The sequence below is a fragment of the Parasteatoda tepidariorum genome, chromosome 4 (assembly GCF_043381705.1).
Source record: "Parasteatoda tepidariorum isolate YZ-2023 chromosome 4, CAS_Ptep_4.0, whole genome shotgun sequence".
NCBI classification, from domain to species: domain Eukaryota; kingdom Metazoa; phylum Arthropoda; class Arachnida; order Araneae; family Theridiidae; genus Parasteatoda; species Parasteatoda tepidariorum.
In genome coordinates, this window is record NC_092207.1 from 1,689,444 (window position 1) to 1,710,599 (window position 21,156).

Below are 21,156 nucleotides of genomic sequence, written 5' to 3' on the forward strand. Positions count from 1 at the left end.
CAGATCTAAATCCCATAGAGCATGTGTGGGATGCATTAGGGAGACGTCTTGCGACACGACAGTATCCTCCTGGTAACACCCATCAGCTGAAAGATGCGTTAAAGCAGGAATGGAGACGTTTACCCCAAGAACTCCTGGTTTTACCATCGTTTAAGTAGAAAATAATGTACATCATATTCAAATTTCATGTCAATCGGATGATTTCTTGTAGAGTTATGGCAAAAAACGCCCTTGTTGCTTAAGTTTTGTACACCAGTGTAAAATAATAAATGTATGTTTTTAAGTGTCTGTAGTTATGATTTAATAATTAAAATGATTAATAATTATGATTTAATGATAGTGGAAGTAACTGCAAACTTTCAAAGATAAGTGCAATAAGGGGGTGCGATGGCTATTTTTCCTTTCCCATATAAATCTATGTATTGACAGCAACAACAAACTAAATAAAAAGAGTTGAAAAGTTTAAGAAATCCATTGTAAAGTTTGGTGGAAAAGTAAAGAAGGGTTGAGGAAAGAAAGGGTATGGACTCTATTACATCAGGGCACTAATTTACTTCAGGGGCAACAGGGTGGATTCTTTTGACTAAAAGGGCAGCAGGGTGCTGCGCCCTGTTTATATTGCCTAGAACGAGCTCTGGTTAACGTAAAATAAAGATATATTATTTACCGTACATAGAAATCAAAAACTCCTAATAAAAAATGCATAGGCAACATTGAAATAACAAAGAAAAAAAAACTTTAAAATTAATGTTACAATAATCCACATAAACCAGAAAAAAATTGCTTTTCTCAACGATTTAAATCAAGCAAAATATTAAAAAAATAATGTTTACGTAAAATAAAGATCAATTATTTACCTTACATAGAAATCAAAAACTCCTCATAAAAAATGCGTAGGCAGTATAAATATTTTATTTTTTAAACATATCCTTTAAAGAAAGCTGTTTCATTTTCGGTTTCTTATTTAGCAATTTTTCCTTAATCCTATGAAACGACATGATTTCTTGTTCAGAAATAAAGTCTCTTTGTTCCAGTCCTTTAATGGCATTTTCTAAATGATTAACTAAATCGTCAGTTGAAATCCGTTCTTCTGCTATCTCTTCTTCACTATCTACACTTTCTGTATCACTATCCTGTTTGTTTAAAGCTATGTTTTTTTATTTCCTCGTCTGTTAATTGGGTCACAGTTGGGGCATCATCGTCGTAGTTTAATGTTTCTACAATATCTTCTTCATCTAATTTTTCCCTCTCACAATGACTTTTGATGTAGTGCAACAATTCTCTCACACTATCTTTCTCTTTGTTTGGACGAAATCCTTCAAAGATGGGCTCGTCCTCATCATTACCAAAAAAAAAAGTTGCTGGCCAAACGTTATTCCAAGCATTCTTAAGGGTTTTTTGATCAACTTCGTCCCACGCTTTTGCTATATTCCATATTGCAGTCTTTATGGAATAAGACTTAACAAAGTCTTGTAAGTTTTGGCCACCATTTAAAGAGGTCAGCATTGACATTAGGAATTGCGTTTTATATTTGCATTTGAAGGATCGTAAGATACCGTTATCCATCAGCTGCAAAATTGAAGTGCAGTTAGGTGGTAAGAACACAACAGAAACATTTGCCCTTTCCATTAATTACGGTATTTTGTGGGCAGAGCAATTGTCCAGTATTAAAAGTGGCTTTTTCTCTTCCAAGCCAATCGACTGAAAATGCTTTCTGACTTGCGGCACAAAATCATTGTCCAACCATTCTTCCATGAGTTGCTGGGTCATCCACGCTTTTCGGTTGGATCGTTGATTTACGGGTAACACTTTAACACCCTTTAGAACACGAGGCGAGCACTTTTCCCGATTGTTAACAATTTGCATTTGTTAACAATTGGGACCTGCAGCATTTGCACATGCCATAATTGTCATTCTTACTTTACAGTCCTTAACACCGGTTGGATTTTTTTCTTCAGCAGCGGCTAAAGTCTTACGCGGTACATACCGCCAAAACAGTCCAGTTTCATCAGCATTATATACTTGTTCTGGTGACGAGTCATCATTTCTAATTAATTCTTCAAAATCTTCTATTAATTTTTCAGCAGCTTCGGTGTCAGCTTCCGCACGATCTCCGCAAATAGATAGCTGGCGCATCCCATGTCTTTTTTTAAAGGTTTTCAACCATCCAGTACTGTAGCTGCACTCCTCTTGAATGCCCATTACTTCATGAAAAATCTTTGCTTGAGCCATTAACATTGGTCCTGTTAACGGTACGCCTTCACTACGGCATTGTCGTACCCATTCAATCATAACTTTATCATGATCCTCGTTTTTAGCATTTCGAATATATTTCCGATCTTTCATTGCAAGAGGTGTGTCTGGTTTGAAAAATAGTCAAAAAGTTTCGCTTTCTGTTTTTTTATATAGTACACAGTAGACTTTCCTACTTTATATTCGTCACACAACTTAGATACTGAAGTGCCCATGTGCAATTTTCTCAGTAGTTCCACTTTTTCTTTAATTGATAAAGAAACGTTTTTTCTTTTTTTCGACGGACATGAAGACATCGTAAGAAAAATAAAAGGTAATAAACAAAAAAAACTTAACACGAATAACAGTAACTCAATTAAAACTTAATAAAAATTACGCAGTTAAAAACTTCAAAAACAATAACTTACCAAAAAACTTAAAAAACAGTAACTTGTCAAAAAACTTAATAAAAATAATTAAAGAAAGCAAGCGGTCGATAATCACAAATTCTTAACTTACAAAGGCTAGATCGGTAAAAACGAACAAATGTGACGCGTTGGATTGTTTAAATACGAGATATTTGGCGAGAGAAATTAGTTTCGGAGTATTTTGCAAGACTTATTTCGCCAAGGTATTCGCCTGTTCCTATAATGTATTTGCAGGTGTACTGCATGAAAAAAAAGAAATAAATTTCGGAAAAATCTAATTTAGTTCTTGGTTTGGAATAAAAGGACTTTTGTTGGTCAAATTCATATTTCAGTGGCAGGGAGTCTTGAAATCTTTTTCATGTCAATGCTGAAGAAAGAATGTTACCCCCTTTTTTTTTCCCTGCCTCTTAAATATTGAATGAACAGTGTTTCTCAAGGACATGTATCCTTTTAGACCTATTCAAATTTTCCATTTTTACTCCCCCTCCACGTTTCCCCTTTTCTGCAATAAAAAGGTTCCAAGAAATGCCTCATCTACTAACTAGCCAGCTGCATATGAAAGAAGGGGGGAGGGGACTCAGTTGTGCTCTTTTGAAAACAAATTGCCCTCTTTCACTGCATTCCAGAAGAGGAGCATCACTAATGGTCACTCAACGGACTTGGTGGTCTTTTCTGTTTCTTTCTTTTTTTTCTTTTTTTGAGAGGGGAAGATTAAGAAATGTTTNTTTTTTTTTTTTGAGAGCGGAAGATCAAGAGATGTTTGTTTATTTTGATTGTTAAAAAGTATCCGGGAAATCGACCCTTCCGGGAAAGGGACGTCCGGATATGGAACATTACACTGTATCACCAAATTGAACAGGAAAAATACAAGGAATTTTGAGTTCTTCTTTACAAACTGGGAAAATACAAGGAATTTGTTTTTATTTCCTCTTTTAAAAAATTATGACCACTCAGTGCATAATATATGGGATATTTCAGGATGATTTCAAACTGTACTAAACTTTTTTGTTTACTATAGCATTACTTAAGTATGTTCAGCTGTTCCTTTTTTACTCTAAGTTATTCCAGCAATTAAAACTAGAATAATCAGAGCCTGGCAAGAGCATTTATTATGGGCATTGGCATACGGGGCAGTTGCCCTGTATGCCAATGCCCATTAGAGGGGTCTCCCAAGTTGAATTGAAAGCTTATTTTACGTATCCTTCTTTATTGAACTGTTTTTAAAACCAAATATCAGTGCAGTGTAAAATCGTAAGTTTTATGTTAGCTATTTCATTAATCTATCGTATAAACACAAAAAATCTATATTTCATAAATCCACGGTTGGAATTTGGCTAAATTTTTGCAATTACGATAGACAATTTTGAGCAATGAAAAGCCTGTATTTTTGCTTATCGCAAAATGTTAAATGTTTACAAAAATGTGGGGTTTTGATTGGCTTAATTGGGAAAATAAAGCTGATTTCTAACATTACGTCAACAAGGAAATAAATTTTTCACAGCTAGATGACAAAGTTAACAATCAGAAAACTGCATTTCGGAAACTGCCTTCACATGAGGGGCATAGAATTGTCAGAAAATCAATAAAATCGGACAGAACGGTATTTTGTCTGACGATTGGAGGGGAACTTAATAGCTATTTTAAGTTCTAGTCTATTTTCTTGTTATATATCTATAATGAGGTAAAAAAATTTAAATACCTCCAAGAAGTTCGGTCCTTCATTACTGAAGTAGTGAAGCAGAGGGGGTCCCAAAAGAGGTGTTTGTCCCGGGCCCCAATTAAGTCGAACCCTGGGTATAGTTAGCCCAATATAGCTCATACAAGAGCACAGTGATTGTGTTTACTCTTAATATATTGTGTACAACACTTGCAGGGAAAACACATGGAATTTTTTTTTCTTCCAAATTTGAGTGGCAACCTTATTCACTGTTTTCCCCCACAACATCAAAACATTCAATACTGAGTAAAAATGTATCTTAAATGTGATTTGCAATAAGCAAAAAATGTATTAATAATTGTTAAATTTCTTATTGTTTCAATTCCTATGAATGACATGATTTCAAGGTGTAAAAATTAAAAGGTGGTGCTTTCTGAATAATTCCTTGCTTATAAATTTGCAGTAATTGTAAATGAACAGTTAACAAATTTTTGATTTTATGATCAAAAGTTGCAATCTTCATGGTTTGTTTGGGTATACTTAAATATTCAAATTACTTCATTTGACATTTTAAGTTAGGAAATCAGGCACCAAAATTACTTTTCCTGAATGAACAAATCTTTTTTTTCTTCTTACAAATTTGGATTATTGACCCTCAAAATGTAGCCTCTATTTTAAACATAAGTTGGAAATATAGTGTAAAGTCGTGTACCCGGAATCGGACTTCCAGAAGTCCGCATAATAGACCCCCAAGGTAAACAAAGCTTAAAATGATCTAATAAGCAATCTGAATCTAAGAAGCAAAAAATAAATAAACATTATTTTTAAGGGGAATAATGTTTTAGTATTAGAATATCTAATCAATCAAATATAAAATGTGTATTAGAAAAAAAATATTGTTGCTGAAAATATAGAAAACGAAAAAAATTTGACAGTTATGAAAATATTAATCCACCATTTTGAACTAGGACGATTCAAGCAAGAAATGGAAATTCCCGTCATTCGTTAAGGTGGAGGAGATCATTCAAGTTGAGGGCCGGGAAGTGGCAAATTATTGTTTTCTCTCCAATTATTGGCTATCAATCAGGCATAAAGTCAAGGCCCGCTGATGGGGTTCTCTTTATTTTTTTCTTGTGTGACTGAAAGAATCTGCTAAAGGAAGAATGTAACCCCGTTTTTCCCCCCGCCTCCTAAATATTACATGGTCTGGAAAAGAAGGAATGTTTCTCAAGGATGTGTATCTTTTTAGACCTATTCAAATTTTCCATTTTGACTCCCCCTCCGCGTTAATGCTTGCCGCTTTTATCCTTTTCTTTCAATAAAAAGGTTCCAGGAATTGCCTCTTTTACTAGCCAGCTGCATTAGTATTTTTTTAGTAGGAAAGGAGGGGGGAGGGGATGCAGTTGCTGTCTTTTGAAAACAAATCTCCCTCTTTTCCTGCATTCCAGAGTGGGAGCGTCACTAATGGTCACTCAATTGTCTTGGTAGATCTTCTCTTCCCCTTTGTGATTTATGGGTTCAATGTATAAATCAGGGGTTCAGTGCAAGCTAGAGGAGAAAACGTGTCAAGAGACTTTTTTTTTTTTTAAAGAAAGGGGAGGATGAAGAAATGTTTGTTTATTTTGATTGTTAAAAAGTGTCCGGGAAATCGATCCTTCCGGAAAAGGGACGTCCGGATATGGGACGTTACACTGTAGTTTAGTCAGTCTACACTTTGATCTCTTCATGTTAATTTTCTTTTTTGTGTATTTATCTATTATTATAAGAGGTTTCGTTGTATTTTTTCATCAGGCAAAATATAATTTCATGCAAAAAAAATTACCTTTTTTTATTTACTTAATGAAGGAAAAGGAATGACCGATTGTAAAATTTAAAAAAAGTTGCATGAAAACATTGTAACTTTGAAAAAGCAAAATAAATAAAATAGTGTCTGTGCAAATTTCAAAAAGTCATAATTATAAATTTTCATTTCTCAAAAATTATTCAACCATTGCAATTCAAATTTTGGATTTTGTCCTTCAACATTACATAGTTGAAAATAAAGTTAAAATATGTGTATATTACTGGTCAAAAAATTTTCAATCATTATTAAATCGAATAATAAATTGTCAGCTATAAAATTATTTTTTTATATACATTGAATTATCTTAGGATAAGTGAGTTTTAATCAATAAATTTGTTCAAAAGATTCGGAGATCGACTTAAAGTGAAATTAACATTAAGTTGACCAATTAAGATTATTCTGACTATGTTTTTCAGATTGAGGCTCTGCCCTTTAATCTAAGTAAAAAGAAAAAGGCACGTTTTTTCGAAGAAAGAATATATTTGTCTTTGATTTTGTAACAGAAATTATAACCTGAAAAAACTTAATGCATTCTACTAAATGATTGAGATTGCAACTTACTATATGGCAATCTGATTCTTTTTTTATTAGGAAAACGAAGATGGTGTTCGTGATATAGATATATTTAGCTGCAACCACGCTAGAAAATTTGAACATCAAAGTGAAAAATTAGGAAATAAAGCAAATGTTTTAGCACCAGGTTAGTAAGCTTGCTTGCATTTAAGTGACATTTAATTATTATTTTTCATGATGTCTTATTACTGAATAGTATCTGATAGCATTACTGAATAGTGATAGTAAGAAAATAATTTTTTTAATTAGAAACTAGTTGTTTTATCATGATAATGTAAGTCTTTGGTAACTATTTTGCATTTTGTTGATGTATTTTTTGATGATATTTTCAATAATTTTCAAAAACTTTCTGTAATAGGAAGAAAAAATTCATATTAGTGTGCATATCCTAATTATGATTATATTTTTTGGAAATGTGCTTAAAAATATTTTTGAGTGCATAAAAGGTCCTTATTTTTTTGTTGAAAAAGCCGGCTCCACATCCTGGTTATGTAAACTTGTGAAATTTGAGGAGATAGAACGTTCGCTTTCCTATGAGGTTAACTGGGTTCAAATTTAAGCCATTGCTGGTCCATTCAACACCTGACTCACACCAACCACCGTGCTGACGTAAAATATCCTCAGTGGTAGAATCCTGGGTTAGAGTCCCCTTGCCGTCAGGCTAACTGTGGGAAGTTTTTGCGCTTTTCCTCTCCATTTAATGCAAATGCAAGCTAGTTCCATCAAAAAGTCCTCCACTTTTGTTCTTATACTTGATCCAGGAGTTCCCTTGTCTTCTGGATTGGGTTTAAAATCAGAAGACTACAGAGTTGAACATTAGTAGTCATAAACCCAAAACTGGGTTGACTGTTCAATGATGGTATTATAAAAAAAAACTGAGAGATTTCTTAAAATCATTCTGGAAAAATCATATAATTTTTTTTCTAATTGTTTGCGACTACTCTGAAGTGCATCTTTTTGAAACGCTGAAAAATTCTGGAAATCAACATTCATTCAATACCATACAAAAATAAATATCTATAAAACAATAGTCAGAGCAATTTTATTACATTGTTCTGGAGCATGGTGCCTTAGAAAGTCAGGCATCTAAAAGCCTTTTACTGTCTAAGAAAAATCTTCAAAATAATTTTGCTTGCTAAAATAAGAAATGAAACAATATTGGAAAAAGCGATTCTCATTGCAACAGAATAAATAATCAACAAGAGAAGGTGTACAGAACATTTACTTAGAATTCTAGCAAAAATTGATGTGTTTCTCTCTCCTGGGCTCCTGATGGCAGGAGGAAAAGGGGAAGACCAAGAATAACTTGGCTCAAACAAAAACACATGGATTTCAATCAAGCAAGGTTAGAATAAGCCAGATCCAAAAACTGAGAGTATGTGGAAGCAGGCTGAATGTTTTATGTGCCAAACTGTGTGAAGTAAGTTAGTAAATCTATGAAATTTCTCACACCTCCAAATCGTGTGAAAACTGGTTAGTTAGAATACTGGTTTTTTGGTTAGTTAGATTTTTATTGTTCTTAATATTTGAAACTATACCGGAATCAACGAAGATCGTGATTCATAGACACACAATTTTAATACTATCAAAAATAGATTTTAATATTTTTCTGTTTTAAAAGATACTCACTGTGAATCGTATTCATGTGATTTAAAAATCCAATATCGCGATTCTTATTCACGTGATTTAAAAATCCAATATCGCGATTCATATTCACGTGAATTTCAAGTCCATTGTCTCTATTGGTATTCAAAAGATCTAAAAATCATGCATCGTGATTCGTATTGATGTGATTTTAAAATCCAATATCACTATTCTTGTGTGGTATTCTTTATTGGTTGGTAATTTAATTATAAATTTTGGTTCAAAAAATTATTTTAAATATATAATTAAAGTAATTAAGTATATAAATTAAGTATATAAATTAATATCTTGTTATCAAGTATTTGCACATAAAATTTTCAGGGTAATTCACTTTGTGTCACAAGCACCTCTGATTTAAATGTAGTGAAATCTTTTAATATGAAACTTCCATTAAGTGAATTTCATATATTTTTAGTAATTTTGTAGAAGTTTTATCAGTTATCATTAATTTAAAAACATATTGCATAGGTTTTTAAATACTTATAAAAGTATTATTTTCTATTCTAGTGGAGCCAATTGGCATTTTAGCTGTATCAAGACACAGTATTGTTTATAAAAGCCTTGATTCAAGAAATTTGCATCTTAGGAAAGAAATAAAAGTAAGTTTTTTTCTTTTAGATGTTAATAATACTATACATAAAATTGTGAATATTTTCCACTGTGGTAAAAGCTTCTTAGTAACTCTTGTTTATTCATCATATTTCCTCTTTTTTATTAATTCAAAAAGGTGGCATTTTTGTGCATTCAGTGTTTAAGTTTATAAATTTAGTCTTTGAATTCACACTTTTTTTTAAAACAATTTCTCATTAATTTAAAATTATTTTTCTCTTAAAGATAAATACACTCTCTTAGATAAATACAATAATAATTTTTAATGACAATTTTTTTAAAATAAAAAAAGCAACTTAATTAATTAGATACTCATTTGCTTTTTCCAACGAGTATTAAGTCATTTTATTTTAAAATTTGAGTAAGTAAGATAAATCAATCTGTTTATATTTAAATTTACATCACATAATTATCTTAAATAACAAATTTCTGTATCTTATCTAATAATGAAAAATCAATTATTATTAAATAAAACAATTTAATTTTATTTCATAAGAAATGTTGAGTAAACTAAATTCCCGTGTTTTGTTTAAAACAATTTGGTTGAATGTGCAGTCTGCCATCAGGGGGCTGGGTCATCAGTTGCTGTGTCAGAGAGTGTCTTTTTATGTGAGGATTTAGAATTAGAACTTATAGTAATTCTTCCGAATTACAATACCCTGTGGAACTGTGCTTATATGACCGATATAAAGAGGTAATCGCCATTCAGAGTTATTAGAGATTGTTGAAGAAAATTGTCTAGCAGCATCAAACAAAAAAATTATAAAAAAATACATAATTATAAAAAGTTGACTTAAATGAATAACTTACCTGCTATTTACTTTCATTTATAGTTTATTATTGAGAGAAATATTTGAATATCTCAATATAATTATCAATAGTTGAGAGAAAGATTTTGTGGGGTATACTTGATGGTGTAAATGAAAACAATAATTGGAGAAGGAGATTTAACTTAGAGCTGTATAAAATTTATAAACAAACTGATATTATTAAATACATAAAAATAATGGCCCATGTGATTCCAATGAGTGATGACAATACAATAAAAAAGATATTATTGCTTTTTAAATCTACTGGAACAAGAAACCAGGGAAGGCCGCAGTTGAGATGGGCTGATTTAGTGGAGTCGAACTTTTTTGCAATTAATTTCATTTTATAATAATCGTTGAAGAGCCGACCCTATATTTGAGTTTACGACTACAAATGTTCAACAATGTATCCTTGTAATTTTGAACTTAATCCAGACAACAAGGGAACTCGTGGATCAAGTATTGGGAGAAATTTGCCTTCGTTGAGGACTTTTTGCTGGAACTAACCCGCATTTGCGTTACATGGAGAGGAAGACCACAAGAACTTCCCATGGTTAGCCTAACAGCAAGGAGACTCTAACCTATAATCTGTCTACCAGTGAGGATATTCACGTCAACACTGTGGTTGGTGCAAGCCAGGTGAGGAATTGGTATCGAGCAGCCATCGCTGAGGTTCGAACCCAGTTCACGTCATTGGAATGTAAATGCTCTGTCCCCTGAGCCATCGTGGCTCTTTTAAAATTAATGAAAAGAATTATTGATCAAAGATAAATCGGAAGTCTTTATGGAGAAATTTTCAGAGGAAGGCATCGGCCCACATTGGGCTGGCTGTCCAACTATGATGATGGTGATGGCTTATTATAATCACATTTTTTAAGATATTATTGATTTGTATTTTTCAACAGCCATATAATGAAAAATTTTCATGTGCTTATTCCTATTTCACTATTTTTAATAGCTTTTATTTTGTCCTTTAATGTAAGAATTTCCTACTAGCAATTATCAGTCATGTTTTGATTATTCATTAACTAAAGTTTGTATTTAGACATCCATTGGTCTAGTGTCTATAACATGAAGAAGAAAAGCAATACTGGTCAGGTACATGTACACATTTCTTTATCAAGTGTACTAGCAATTTGTACAAACTGTCTAAATTTAAAGCTGATCCAGGACACATTTTAAAATACACACTACTTATTGTGTATTTTAGAAGACGAAGATTCCTGTGATTCTTGCTGACCACACATGAAATATGCACTTTATCTATAATAGGCTGAATTGAAGAAAACCGTGATTAACTTATGTTCCAATGCTTAAAGGTTTCAAATGAGCATTTGTAAGTTTATCAAATTTAGGTATTAATCGCTCCATTTAAAAAAAAAATTTAAAAAAAATAAATAAACTATTTCATTGTTGCCAACTTATTTTTTAAAAATAATTAATTTTAATTTTTCTCAGCTTCTACCTAATAAGAGCAATTTAAACTTTAGATTTCACTATTGAAACATAATATGGTATAAGAAATTTTACGTCTCATAATTAATAATTTTCTCATCCAGTATTAAATAATTAAAAGCAATAAATTGTTAAAACCTTTTATTAATTATCAAAAAATATTTTTGGGTCAACGAGTTTCATTAGTGATTACAATTTTTCTTTTAAATTGCGCAATTAGTTTAAAATAAATGTCCAAGAACTCAAGAAGTGAAATTAACAAAAAAGAAGACCAAACTTTCATCCGCTCTCATAACTGAACTATTCGGACTACAATTACCAGATACCTGCTAACCATACCTCCCATATTTTTAGGGTCTGGAATCCAAGTATGTAAAATAATAAATGTATGTTCATTCAGAGAAAGTGCTTTTTTGTGTCTGATTTCGTTACTTAATTAATAGTTAGTTCTAATTAATTAACTTATTCAATGTCACACGAAGGAGCCATTAAGATTGACACTTAGTGCCTGAAAATTCAGTCGTCGGAATGAAAAATATTTAGCGTGACATATTTTTTAGTTTGCGCACTGTACAACACAAGGAATTAAAGTGTCAACATTTATTTTGCAACTGCAATAATTGTTTTTTTTTCTATTATTTTTTTTTAAGTTTTGTTTTAATCAAATATAACTGCCTCTTAATTTTGAATTGCTGTCCAATTTTAACTTTCTTGTTAAATCCTGTATGTATCTATCTTAAATAAGTGTTTTTTTCATCAGGTGCTTGACAATAAAGATTATTTTTTGTTGGTGACACCATTTAATAAGGTGAGACATATTTATTATTATTATTTTAGAAATTATGTCCCCATTTTAAGAATTAATTTTTCTTCAATGAATGTAACTTATACTTGTCAATGTATATTTCATGGTTTGTAAAAACTATGGAATTTATTTGCAACATACTATTTAATACAGATGCCTGCTGGCTCGTGACTCTTATCAATTCCTTTTCCAAATCTGTATAGTTTAAAAATTTGTAAAGGGTAGTTTAAACATTTTAAAACATTTCTTGCCTATATATTATTGCTACACAGTAAGACACATTACATAATACTATGTTTGATGAAAAAAATGTTATTCCCTTTAATTACCAAATAATTTCTATTTAAATGTAAGATTGAATATACAACCTTTGTTATTGCACGTAAGAGCTATAATATTTTATCAATAATGTTCAAAGCACAATACCTACTTATGTTCATTGCCAAATTGTTTTGGGGTAATCTTTTAAAGTATAGTTGATTTCTTATCATTGAGACCTAATACATAGGAATCATTTTCATGTTTCCTATGTATAATAATTTTCTATGTAGGTTTTTTAATATTTTTTTTTTTGATGCTTTGAAATAATTGATTAGACATGAATCGCCTCTTCATGAGGTATAAGAAAATGAACTTAAGTTGATCGACGTTTAATGGATGATATCTACAGCAAAGGACGCTGTACTCGTTCCTTCTCCAAATCTTCGGGGTACTGCATCTGGTCTACTCTCTCACCATTTGGTGATGCCGTATTTTTCTGTTGACTGTAGTCAGTTTGTTTATTGTTTCAGCTAGCAAAGGTTTCACTCAAAAGAACTAGCATTCGCTAACTCTCCCTCCCCAACAAAAAACAAGCGTGAGACAAAAGTATTTAGTTATGCTATGTACGCTGTAATGCAACAAATTAGAAATAAAAATTTAGCCAAAGATTTATTGCTATATTAGCAATTTCTTCAAAAATGAGGCAAACAGATATCTTCTTTTAAAATTAGAATCTAAATTATTCTAACAATATTGCCTTAATATTTGCAAAGATTAAATAATAGAACGGATGTCATATAAATCATAAAAAATTGAGCTTGTATTCATATTTACTTTTATATTTCAATAAAAACAAAATTAAGTATCCAAAAAATGCAGTTATTATTCAACAAGGCAACTTGTATGATAAGTAACAATAAGCTAGCAGTAACCTTTCTAGAAGGATTTGAGTGTTTATTTATGCTTACCTCTTTAATTTTATAACAGAGACGTTGAACAGCTGTTTTGACTTAAGTTGATGTCAATGTTTACCTCGTAGCATTGTAATTTTGAATTCAATCCAGAGGAACTCCTGGATCAATCATTGGGGCAAAGTAGCCTTCTTGTAGGACTTTTCAATGAAACTATTCTAAAAACTCTGGGGTTAGCTCTTTGGAAGCCCACCGCAGCAGCTCCTTACCTCTTCATTGAAATCACCAGCCATTAATTCAAAGCAATGTGGCAAACAAAACTGTATTTTATCCAGAAAAAAGTTACTCCATGAGGCAGACTAAGCTAATCAGTTATTAATTGATGTCTTGTAGTGATCAAGATAAAACATTCTTTCTAAGGGATTTCTATTAAAAAAAGGGGATCAGAGTTTTGGACGATTATATATTGTTTTTATAATGAAAAAACAAACTTAAGCATCTAAAAAGATGGTAACTAATTAAATAGTTGGTTTTATTTTAGTTAAAATTAAAGAAGAAAGGAATTTCTGTCTAAAGAATTTAAATCCTAAAATGGAATTTTTTTGTCTCTTTATCTTTCAAAAGTTGAACAAATATTAGAAAGTATTGCTATCAGTTTATTTATTTAAATGTTATAAAAATAGAAGATAATTCATTCTATTTTTGCCCTGCATTCAATAGGTTTGCCTTCCCTGGTAGTCTTTTTTTTTCCTCCCTCTCTCCCTCTCTTTTACTTGACTCGGAAGTAAAATAGAAAGTTTAAGCTTTTTTTTTGTATAATTATTGTGGAATAGCTAAATAAAAAAAATTCTAAAATACTCTTGAGTAGAGCCCCAAAATCAGACAAGATATTAAATATTAAGGCTTTGCGCCTCAAATTAAACAAAAGTGGAATTGTTTAAATTATGTCTTCACTTAATGTATTATACATAGTGTGACATCAATTAAACTAAATAATTCAATAATTGTATTAAATACTCTTTTTTTTTTCAGGAGAGTCATCTTGCGCAGTCTTTAAAAGGAAAAGTTTGTTTCATTCGAGTATTCATCAAAGTAATTATTGCTTTATTATGAAAATGATATCTTAGTTATTTTAAGTATAATTTAACTATCACGGCAACTTAAAATATCCTCGTTTTAATTACAAAATATTAATTTGGTTGTTATTTCAACTTTTTCAATTTTACAAATATTTTCTTTTTTAATTTGTTTTGGCACTCTAACAGTCTGTTTACTCTGCATGACACTTATAACCAAATTTTCAAAAGTTGCGGTTATCTACATATGCAATGCATTTTCTAAGACAATTAAAAGTGTGCTGATTTAAAATATGCAAACCATTTTTCTTTATCGCCCATCATTTTTTAGATATACTTCTTAAACACAGTAGCAAATCGTAAATGAAAAAAAGAGTATTTAGAAGGGAAAAAAAGTACAGATAAGAACCCAAAGAAACTTTTGAAAAACATCTCTTTAAAATCTATATGACTTTATGTGCAATTTTATTTGCACCATTGCAATTTTATTGCATGTTTTGCAATTTTATTGCATGTTTTGCAATTTTATTGCATTGAGTGGATTAAGCCTCAATTTAAAATTATTAAATATTTATTCTAGTGAAATTTGAATTTCTTTTTAAAAAAGCTTAACTAAAGTACAAGGATATAAGTTCATGGAAGGAACTTTCTGCACTACATATTATTTAACAAAACGTTTAGGAATATTAAGCAGATCCATATTTTTTCTGAATTCCAATAACTACACTAATTTGATTGTGATAATCTTTATCTGCAGGATAATATTTGCATTAAAATGAAACTTTTCATAGTTTTTTTTTAAAATATTTTTAACTTATTGCAAAATTAACCTCCTGTGAGTTACTATTGTTAATTGCTACATTATATATTATAATAAAACTAAGTAAGTTATATAATTGTATTGAGTACAATTTAAACAAAAAAGAATATGCTTTAAAAGTTTGTTTCCACAAGCTTTAAATTAAACTTTGCTTATTAATCAGTTTTTTAAAAAAGTATATCTACATTTGAATTAATATTTAATTTATTGAATTCATTTAAAATTGTTAAAGTAGTACTTCTTTCCCAATGCTCGTTTTCCTTGCTTTTTCTTCCAGGGCTTTTTTTTACAAAAGCTTTCTCTGTGGTTCTAGTAAAGTGTCACACTGCAAAGAAATTCAAATTCTTAGTGTCTGTCGAAAATTTGTAGTTCTTGTACCTGATGAAAGCAAATTCCATTAAAATTAATAACACTTAAACAGTATTTTCTTAAAATTAATAAAATTTAACAAAAAAAATTCTCAGATTTGAAATCAGAATTATATACTTAATTAGAAAAGGTAAACACCATGCCTGATGTATATAGTTTATTAATGTGATTTATCTGTCTGTTATAATAGAAACTGTGTTATAAAATGTCAATAATTTACAAAATTAACATGCGTTTTTGAACTTGCTCCTCCATTTTAAATTTTTCTCCTTAAAAACTAATAAAAGGAGTGAAATCGCACTTTAAAAATTATTTTGACTATCATTGATTTAAAGATAATGTCTTATTTAGATGTTTTATGTCCACACAGAAAAAAGAAATCTCAGTTTTGTGCGTCGATGTTCTTCCTGTAGCAAGATCCTGGTGTATGTTGACCTTAGATGAAACTTATTTGTTCCTTTCTTCAGAAATTTCTGACCAGTAAGTTCACTATTTTTTGCTTTCCACAGTATGCACTAGACTTCTTCTACAATGACTACTACTAAGTGATATTTCAGTTGAAAAACTTGCATGATTTCAATCCCTTTTTTTAAAAAAAAATCATTCATGTAAATCATCTAATTTTTTTCAAAAATAAATGATTTATGTAATTTTCATTTTTATTTAGGCTAATTTATAAATATATTCTCAAGGTTGTTTTTTTATGTCCGATTTTATTTTTAAAATATAAGTTTTAGGCGCCTATGACAGAGAACTGCTGTTAAGCATTTCAGACATATGGTAGAAAGCTTATCATTTATGCAAACCATAAGCCATTCGCTTTAAGACAGAAAAAGAATAAATTCTCCCCAAGGCAGTTGATTCACTTGGATTACATAACCAAATTTGCAACTGATGTGAAGGAAACAAACAACATTGTCTCTGTGCTACAATTCACATTACATATTTCCTACCTTTTAAAATATTTAAACTTATTTTTCTAATCATATTAATCGAATTATATTTAAATTAAATTACTAAGTTAATCTTCATAAAATATTTTATTCTTTTCTTATCAATCAGTGTAATGGCTAACTTTTTATTTCAATAATGTAGACTCATTAATTAATTGCCGCACCTGTTCGAAAACAAAAACCTCTTGATGTGGGAAAGTGTTGAGCATTGATCCCTTTGTGGATTTTCTGTTCAGCAGGGCTGACTGTTCTCTGGAAAAAATCCGGATATCCGGATTTTTCGCTAACAGTGATCCGGAAGTTTCCGGAGATCGAAGGTCCAGATGTTTAAAAAAATCATTGATCACAAAAGTTTCAGGAAATCTAATTTTCAGCCGTGGAACTTAAAAACACAGTTTATTCTATTTGTTTGTAAGGGGAAGTCAGAGAGATACTTTATAAGCTTATATTCATGATTATTTATTAGATCATTTTTTATCAGTAAATAGTTATTATAATCATAAACTCAAGAAAGAAAGACATATTTGTAAATTTTAATTACTTCTCCAGGTCATCATAGGTATGTGTAAATGGTATAGGTATGTGTAAAATTTTAAATATATTTTTAGTAAACTAAGAAATATTGAGAAAAAGGAACAAAACCTTGTTTAAATTTTTTTCNTTAAACTTCTTTTTTTTTTAACTCAAGAAATTTTCCTGGAATTTTGACTTGGGCTCACAATTACCCCTGTTTCTGTATGATTTGTGCATTTTAAATTTGCTGATTTTTACTTTGATAAATCAATTTCTCACGTAAACAATTGTATTCATTTTCCTGGAGGCAAATTATTTCAACAACCACTAATTGGCGATCACCCGCCTCCAAAGTCACCAGAGTAAACATCACGACCGTGAAAACACCGTAGGAAGTAGTCAACAACCAGAAAAGTGACTTGCAGAAATTTTATCACAATTAGATAAATCATCTCTAGTGATTCAGCCTTTCTCATAAGGTGATTCTGCGATTGGACTTTATTGTGCAATTGGATCTACTACTGCGGAGGGCTACTGTAGTTTTAAAAGGTAAACAAAGTGGGAAATTACAGGCGTGGATGGAGAAATACGAGAAGCGTGAAGTGATTCATGGGTGTGTGGAAGGATACTGAATGTGCTAGATAGGAGTGTTAACAGTCGCCGCTCTCGGTTGGATCTGGGCAGTAGAAAGGAACCATTACTCTGAGTGCTTGCTACTCTGACTGTAACATTGTTTTATTACTTTTTATGTTTCTGAAGTTTTGTAACCGTTGTGAATGTGTTTTATCAAAATAGTTGTTTTAAAAACCTTAACATGTGCATTCAATATCAGCATTACTACAATCAAGAACTTTAGTTATAATGCTATTTTTATATAGTATTAAACATTATTGATTCGAACTTTGATTGGTCTTAGTAAAAAAAGCTTGCAAAGCTAAGATAAAGCCTGGTGGCTTCACCTTATTAGATTAAGTAAAACACATCTTTAGAGGTAGTACATGTAGGTTTTCTCAGCATTATTTGATAAGGTACCTTTTATCATTACCTTTTACCACTCAGCATTATTTGCTAAGATAAAGCCTGGTGGCTTTACCTTATTAGATTAAGTAAAACACATCTTTAGAAGTTAAACTAATCAAAGTAAAGAATATGTAGGTTTTCTCAGCATTATTTGACACCAAAATTATGCCATTGATTATTGATATCTACAAACAATCAAACAATTTTCCTGATGAATTTGCTTTTTAGTGCATAACTTGTTAATTTTTATTTCCAATTATTATATGCATTTCAAAAACGCCAAATATAAAAGAATTTTTGAGCTCTTAATTCAGTGACGTCATTTTGTGCTCATTTTACACGAGCGGCAAAAATTCAATTCAATTATCTTGTTTCCTGGAAAGAGTGCTGCACCTTAATAAAAACCAACTTTTAATGGAATCCATGTAACATATCTGTTGAAACTTAAACGCATTTTCTCTTTTCCAAAAAAGGGAGTTTTTCAGAAAAAAAACTTATTAAATATTATAAACTACTAAGAAAAAAACTGTTGAACAGTTATTTAAATGCTGATAAAAGTGATAGTGCCTTAAATGTGAATAATACATTGAATTGGTGACATTATGTTCAATCTGTGACTATATCTGATGAAATATTTCATCATTCATGAAGTGCATCATTAAAATTATTTAAGGTGTGATGATATTACTATGAAGATGAAAGTCTTTATTGTGAAACAAGTGGAATGTGATTAACAGGTGAAAGAACTGTTATACCAAGCGCAAAGGAACCAATTTTGAGCGGCTGTTTTCTATCAGATTTTTTAAAGTCAATGTTGTCAAAATGGTTTATCGTTATGTTCTTAAAATCATAACTCCTTATTTATTTAACCTACTATTTCAATTATTTTTTGAAAAGTGTTTCTTTTTTTCCCTCAACATTAGAATCTTGACAATTAATATTTTACTCTTGAGTTGCATGATAAAAATGAATTTTTGCTTTAACATAAAGAACTATAATTAAAACTGTGTCCTATGTTTATATTTTAGCTTATTGTACTGTGTAAACTATGGTTCCCTATCTGAGGTGGAAGGAGAAAATAAACCTAGAGAAAAGGAAGATGAACCTGATAAGGAAGATGAAACAATAAATGAAACTGAAGAAGATGAAACTGTAAATGAAACCGAAGATGATTCTGGAGTAGATAAACATGTAGAAAATGAACCTAAAGAAGATAAATCTGGAGAAGATAAATCTGGAGAAGATAAATCTGAAGAAGATGAATCTAAAGAAGAGGAATCTGAAGAAGAGGAATCTGAAGAAGACAAACCAGAAGAAGAAGATGAAGCTGACGAAGATGAAACTGAAGACGATGAATCTGAAGCAGATAAATCTGAAGAAGATAAATCTAAAGTAGATAAATCTGAAGAAGATAAATCTAAAGTAGACAAACCTGAAGAAGATGAAACTGGAGATGAACCTAAAGTAGATGAACCTGAAGAAAATGAACCTGAAGAAAATGAAACTGAAGATAAACCTGAAGAAAATGAAACTGAAGATAAACCTGAAGAAAATGAACCTGAAGAAAATGAACCTGAAGAAAATAAACATGAAGAAAATGAACACGAAGAAAATAAACATGAAGAAAATGAACACGAAGAAGATAAACCTGAAGAAGATGAACCTAAAGTAGATGAACCTAAAGTAGATGAAACTGAAGGAGATAAACCTGAAGGAGATGAATCTGAAGAAGATGAATCTAAAGAAAGTAAACCTGAAGAAGATGAATCTGAAAAAGGTAAATCTAAAGAAGATGAATCTGAAGCAGGTAAATCTGAAGCAGGTAAATCTGAAGAAGATCAATCTGAAGAAGATCAATCTGAAGAAGATCAATCTGAAGAAGATCAATCTGAAAAAGATCAATCTGAAAAAGATCAATCTGAAAAAGATCAATCTGAAAAAGATCAATCTGAAGAAGATCAATCTGAAGAAGATCAATCTGAAGAAGATAAACCTGAGGAAAACAAACCTGAAGAAGATAATCCTGAAGAAAATAAACCTAAAGAAAAACAAATATTTGAACTCGTCCTAATGTTACCGAACTTTTCGCCTTTATTTGACTTCCAAGTTGGTGACCTAGTAGACAAGGGTTTCTCCCAAATGTACATTGTTGGAGGTAGAAGTCTTCATTCTCAATTGAGAGTGCTCGAACTTGGCTGCAAGGTAAATCCCAATTTAAGTGATAAATACAAATGCTCTGTTTATTTTAGGATTCTCATTTTCTATTACATTTTTTAAACTCCGATTTTTGATTTTCGCTTTTTTATTTATTTTTAATCTGCCTAATTTAGTCATCTTTTTCTTGCACGCCCAACTTTTCCGTCTAGTTTTCTAGTTTCTAGTATAGATTTTCTTTGTTGCTCTTTCACTCCGGATGTTCAAGCCATTGTATTTTGTTGTTGCTTCTATTATATCTTTTCTTTATGGAGCTTCCTTAACTTGAAATTATTCCTAATTCCTCACACATCGCCATCTTTGATTTGTCAATGTATTTTCCTTAAAATCTTTCTGTCAAAAGTATTTTTTCTTCATTCTGAGTAGTAGTCTAAGTTTCTGCTGCATGTGTGGTAATAGGACTAATTATTATATATAATTTTAGTTTTAACTTTCGTGAGAAGGTTTAAACAACTTAAGCATTTCAGCTTCAATTTTTTTACTGTGGTTTTTGAAACAAGATATAAAAACCAATATTTAAATTCTGTCATCCTTTCAAAACCTAGGTTTACTGAATTCGTGATTGATCCATTTCCTCTGATCATAATAACATACTTGGTTTTTCACTCTTAACTAAAAGTCCCACAGTCTTTGCCTTTTCTAAATCATTATAGCTTTTAGTTACTTTTGGTTTATTGTTATGCCTCCTTGACTAGAATAAGTTTTCTCATGTTTTCGAGGCAAAAGCTAAAAAGTGTTGTACATCTTCCTGTAATTATTCCAAAGTTTCTTGAGAGCTTTCCCTACACATAGCTGCCAAATCTACTGGATTTTGCCTGTTTCTGCTAGTCTACTGGTTTAATAAAAATTCTCCTAATTTTTGTACATTTTAGAAAATTTCCTAAAATTGAATAAGTTTCCTAAAAAATCCCTATTGAAATAGCATTTTTTTAAAACAGATTATTGCTTGCTTAAATATATAAAT

General features: G+C 30.7%; 3 protein-coding genes across 7 annotated transcripts in view; 1 reads left to right on the forward strand and 2 right to left on the reverse strand.

Moving 5' to 3' along the window:
• Positions 1-1,128: 1,128 nt before the first annotated feature.
• On the reverse strand, positions 1,129-1,629 carry LOC139425522 (tigger transposable element-derived protein 1-like). Its single transcript, XM_071180530.1, has one exon. The coding sequence runs from the start codon at positions 1,627-1,629 to the stop codon at positions 1,129-1,131; it is 501 nt and encodes a 166-aa protein (XP_071036631.1).
• A 240-nt stretch (positions 1,630-1,869) lies between these two features.
• LOC139425523 (tigger transposable element-derived protein 2-like) lies at positions 1,870-2,346 on the reverse strand. Its single transcript, XM_071180531.1, has one exon. The coding sequence runs from the start codon at positions 2,344-2,346 to the stop codon at positions 1,870-1,872; it is 477 nt and encodes a 158-aa protein (XP_071036632.1).
• A 4,380-nt stretch (positions 2,347-6,726) lies between these two features.
• Positions 6,727-21,156, forward strand: part of LOC107450605 (splicing factor 3B subunit 3) — a 71,040-nt gene continuing 56,610 nt past the window's right edge. For 3 of the 5 annotated variants that reach the window (XM_043056556.2, XM_071179338.1, XM_071179339.1), the window contains exons 1-6: positions 6,727-6,860; positions 8,885-8,976; positions 12,011-12,058; positions 14,260-14,319; positions 15,844-15,972; positions 19,007-20,180. In XM_043056556.2, the coding sequence (XP_042912490.1) occupies positions 15,851-15,972; positions 19,007-20,180 (1,296 nt within the window). In that variant the 5' untranslated portion in view covers positions 6,727-6,860; positions 8,885-8,976; positions 12,011-12,058; positions 14,260-14,319; positions 15,844-15,850. The remainder of the gene's footprint in view (positions 6,861-8,884; positions 8,977-12,010; positions 12,059-14,259; positions 14,320-15,843; positions 15,973-19,006; positions 20,181-21,156) is intronic. The other 2 variants (XM_071179336.1, XM_071179337.1) reach the window with 2 other exon arrangements.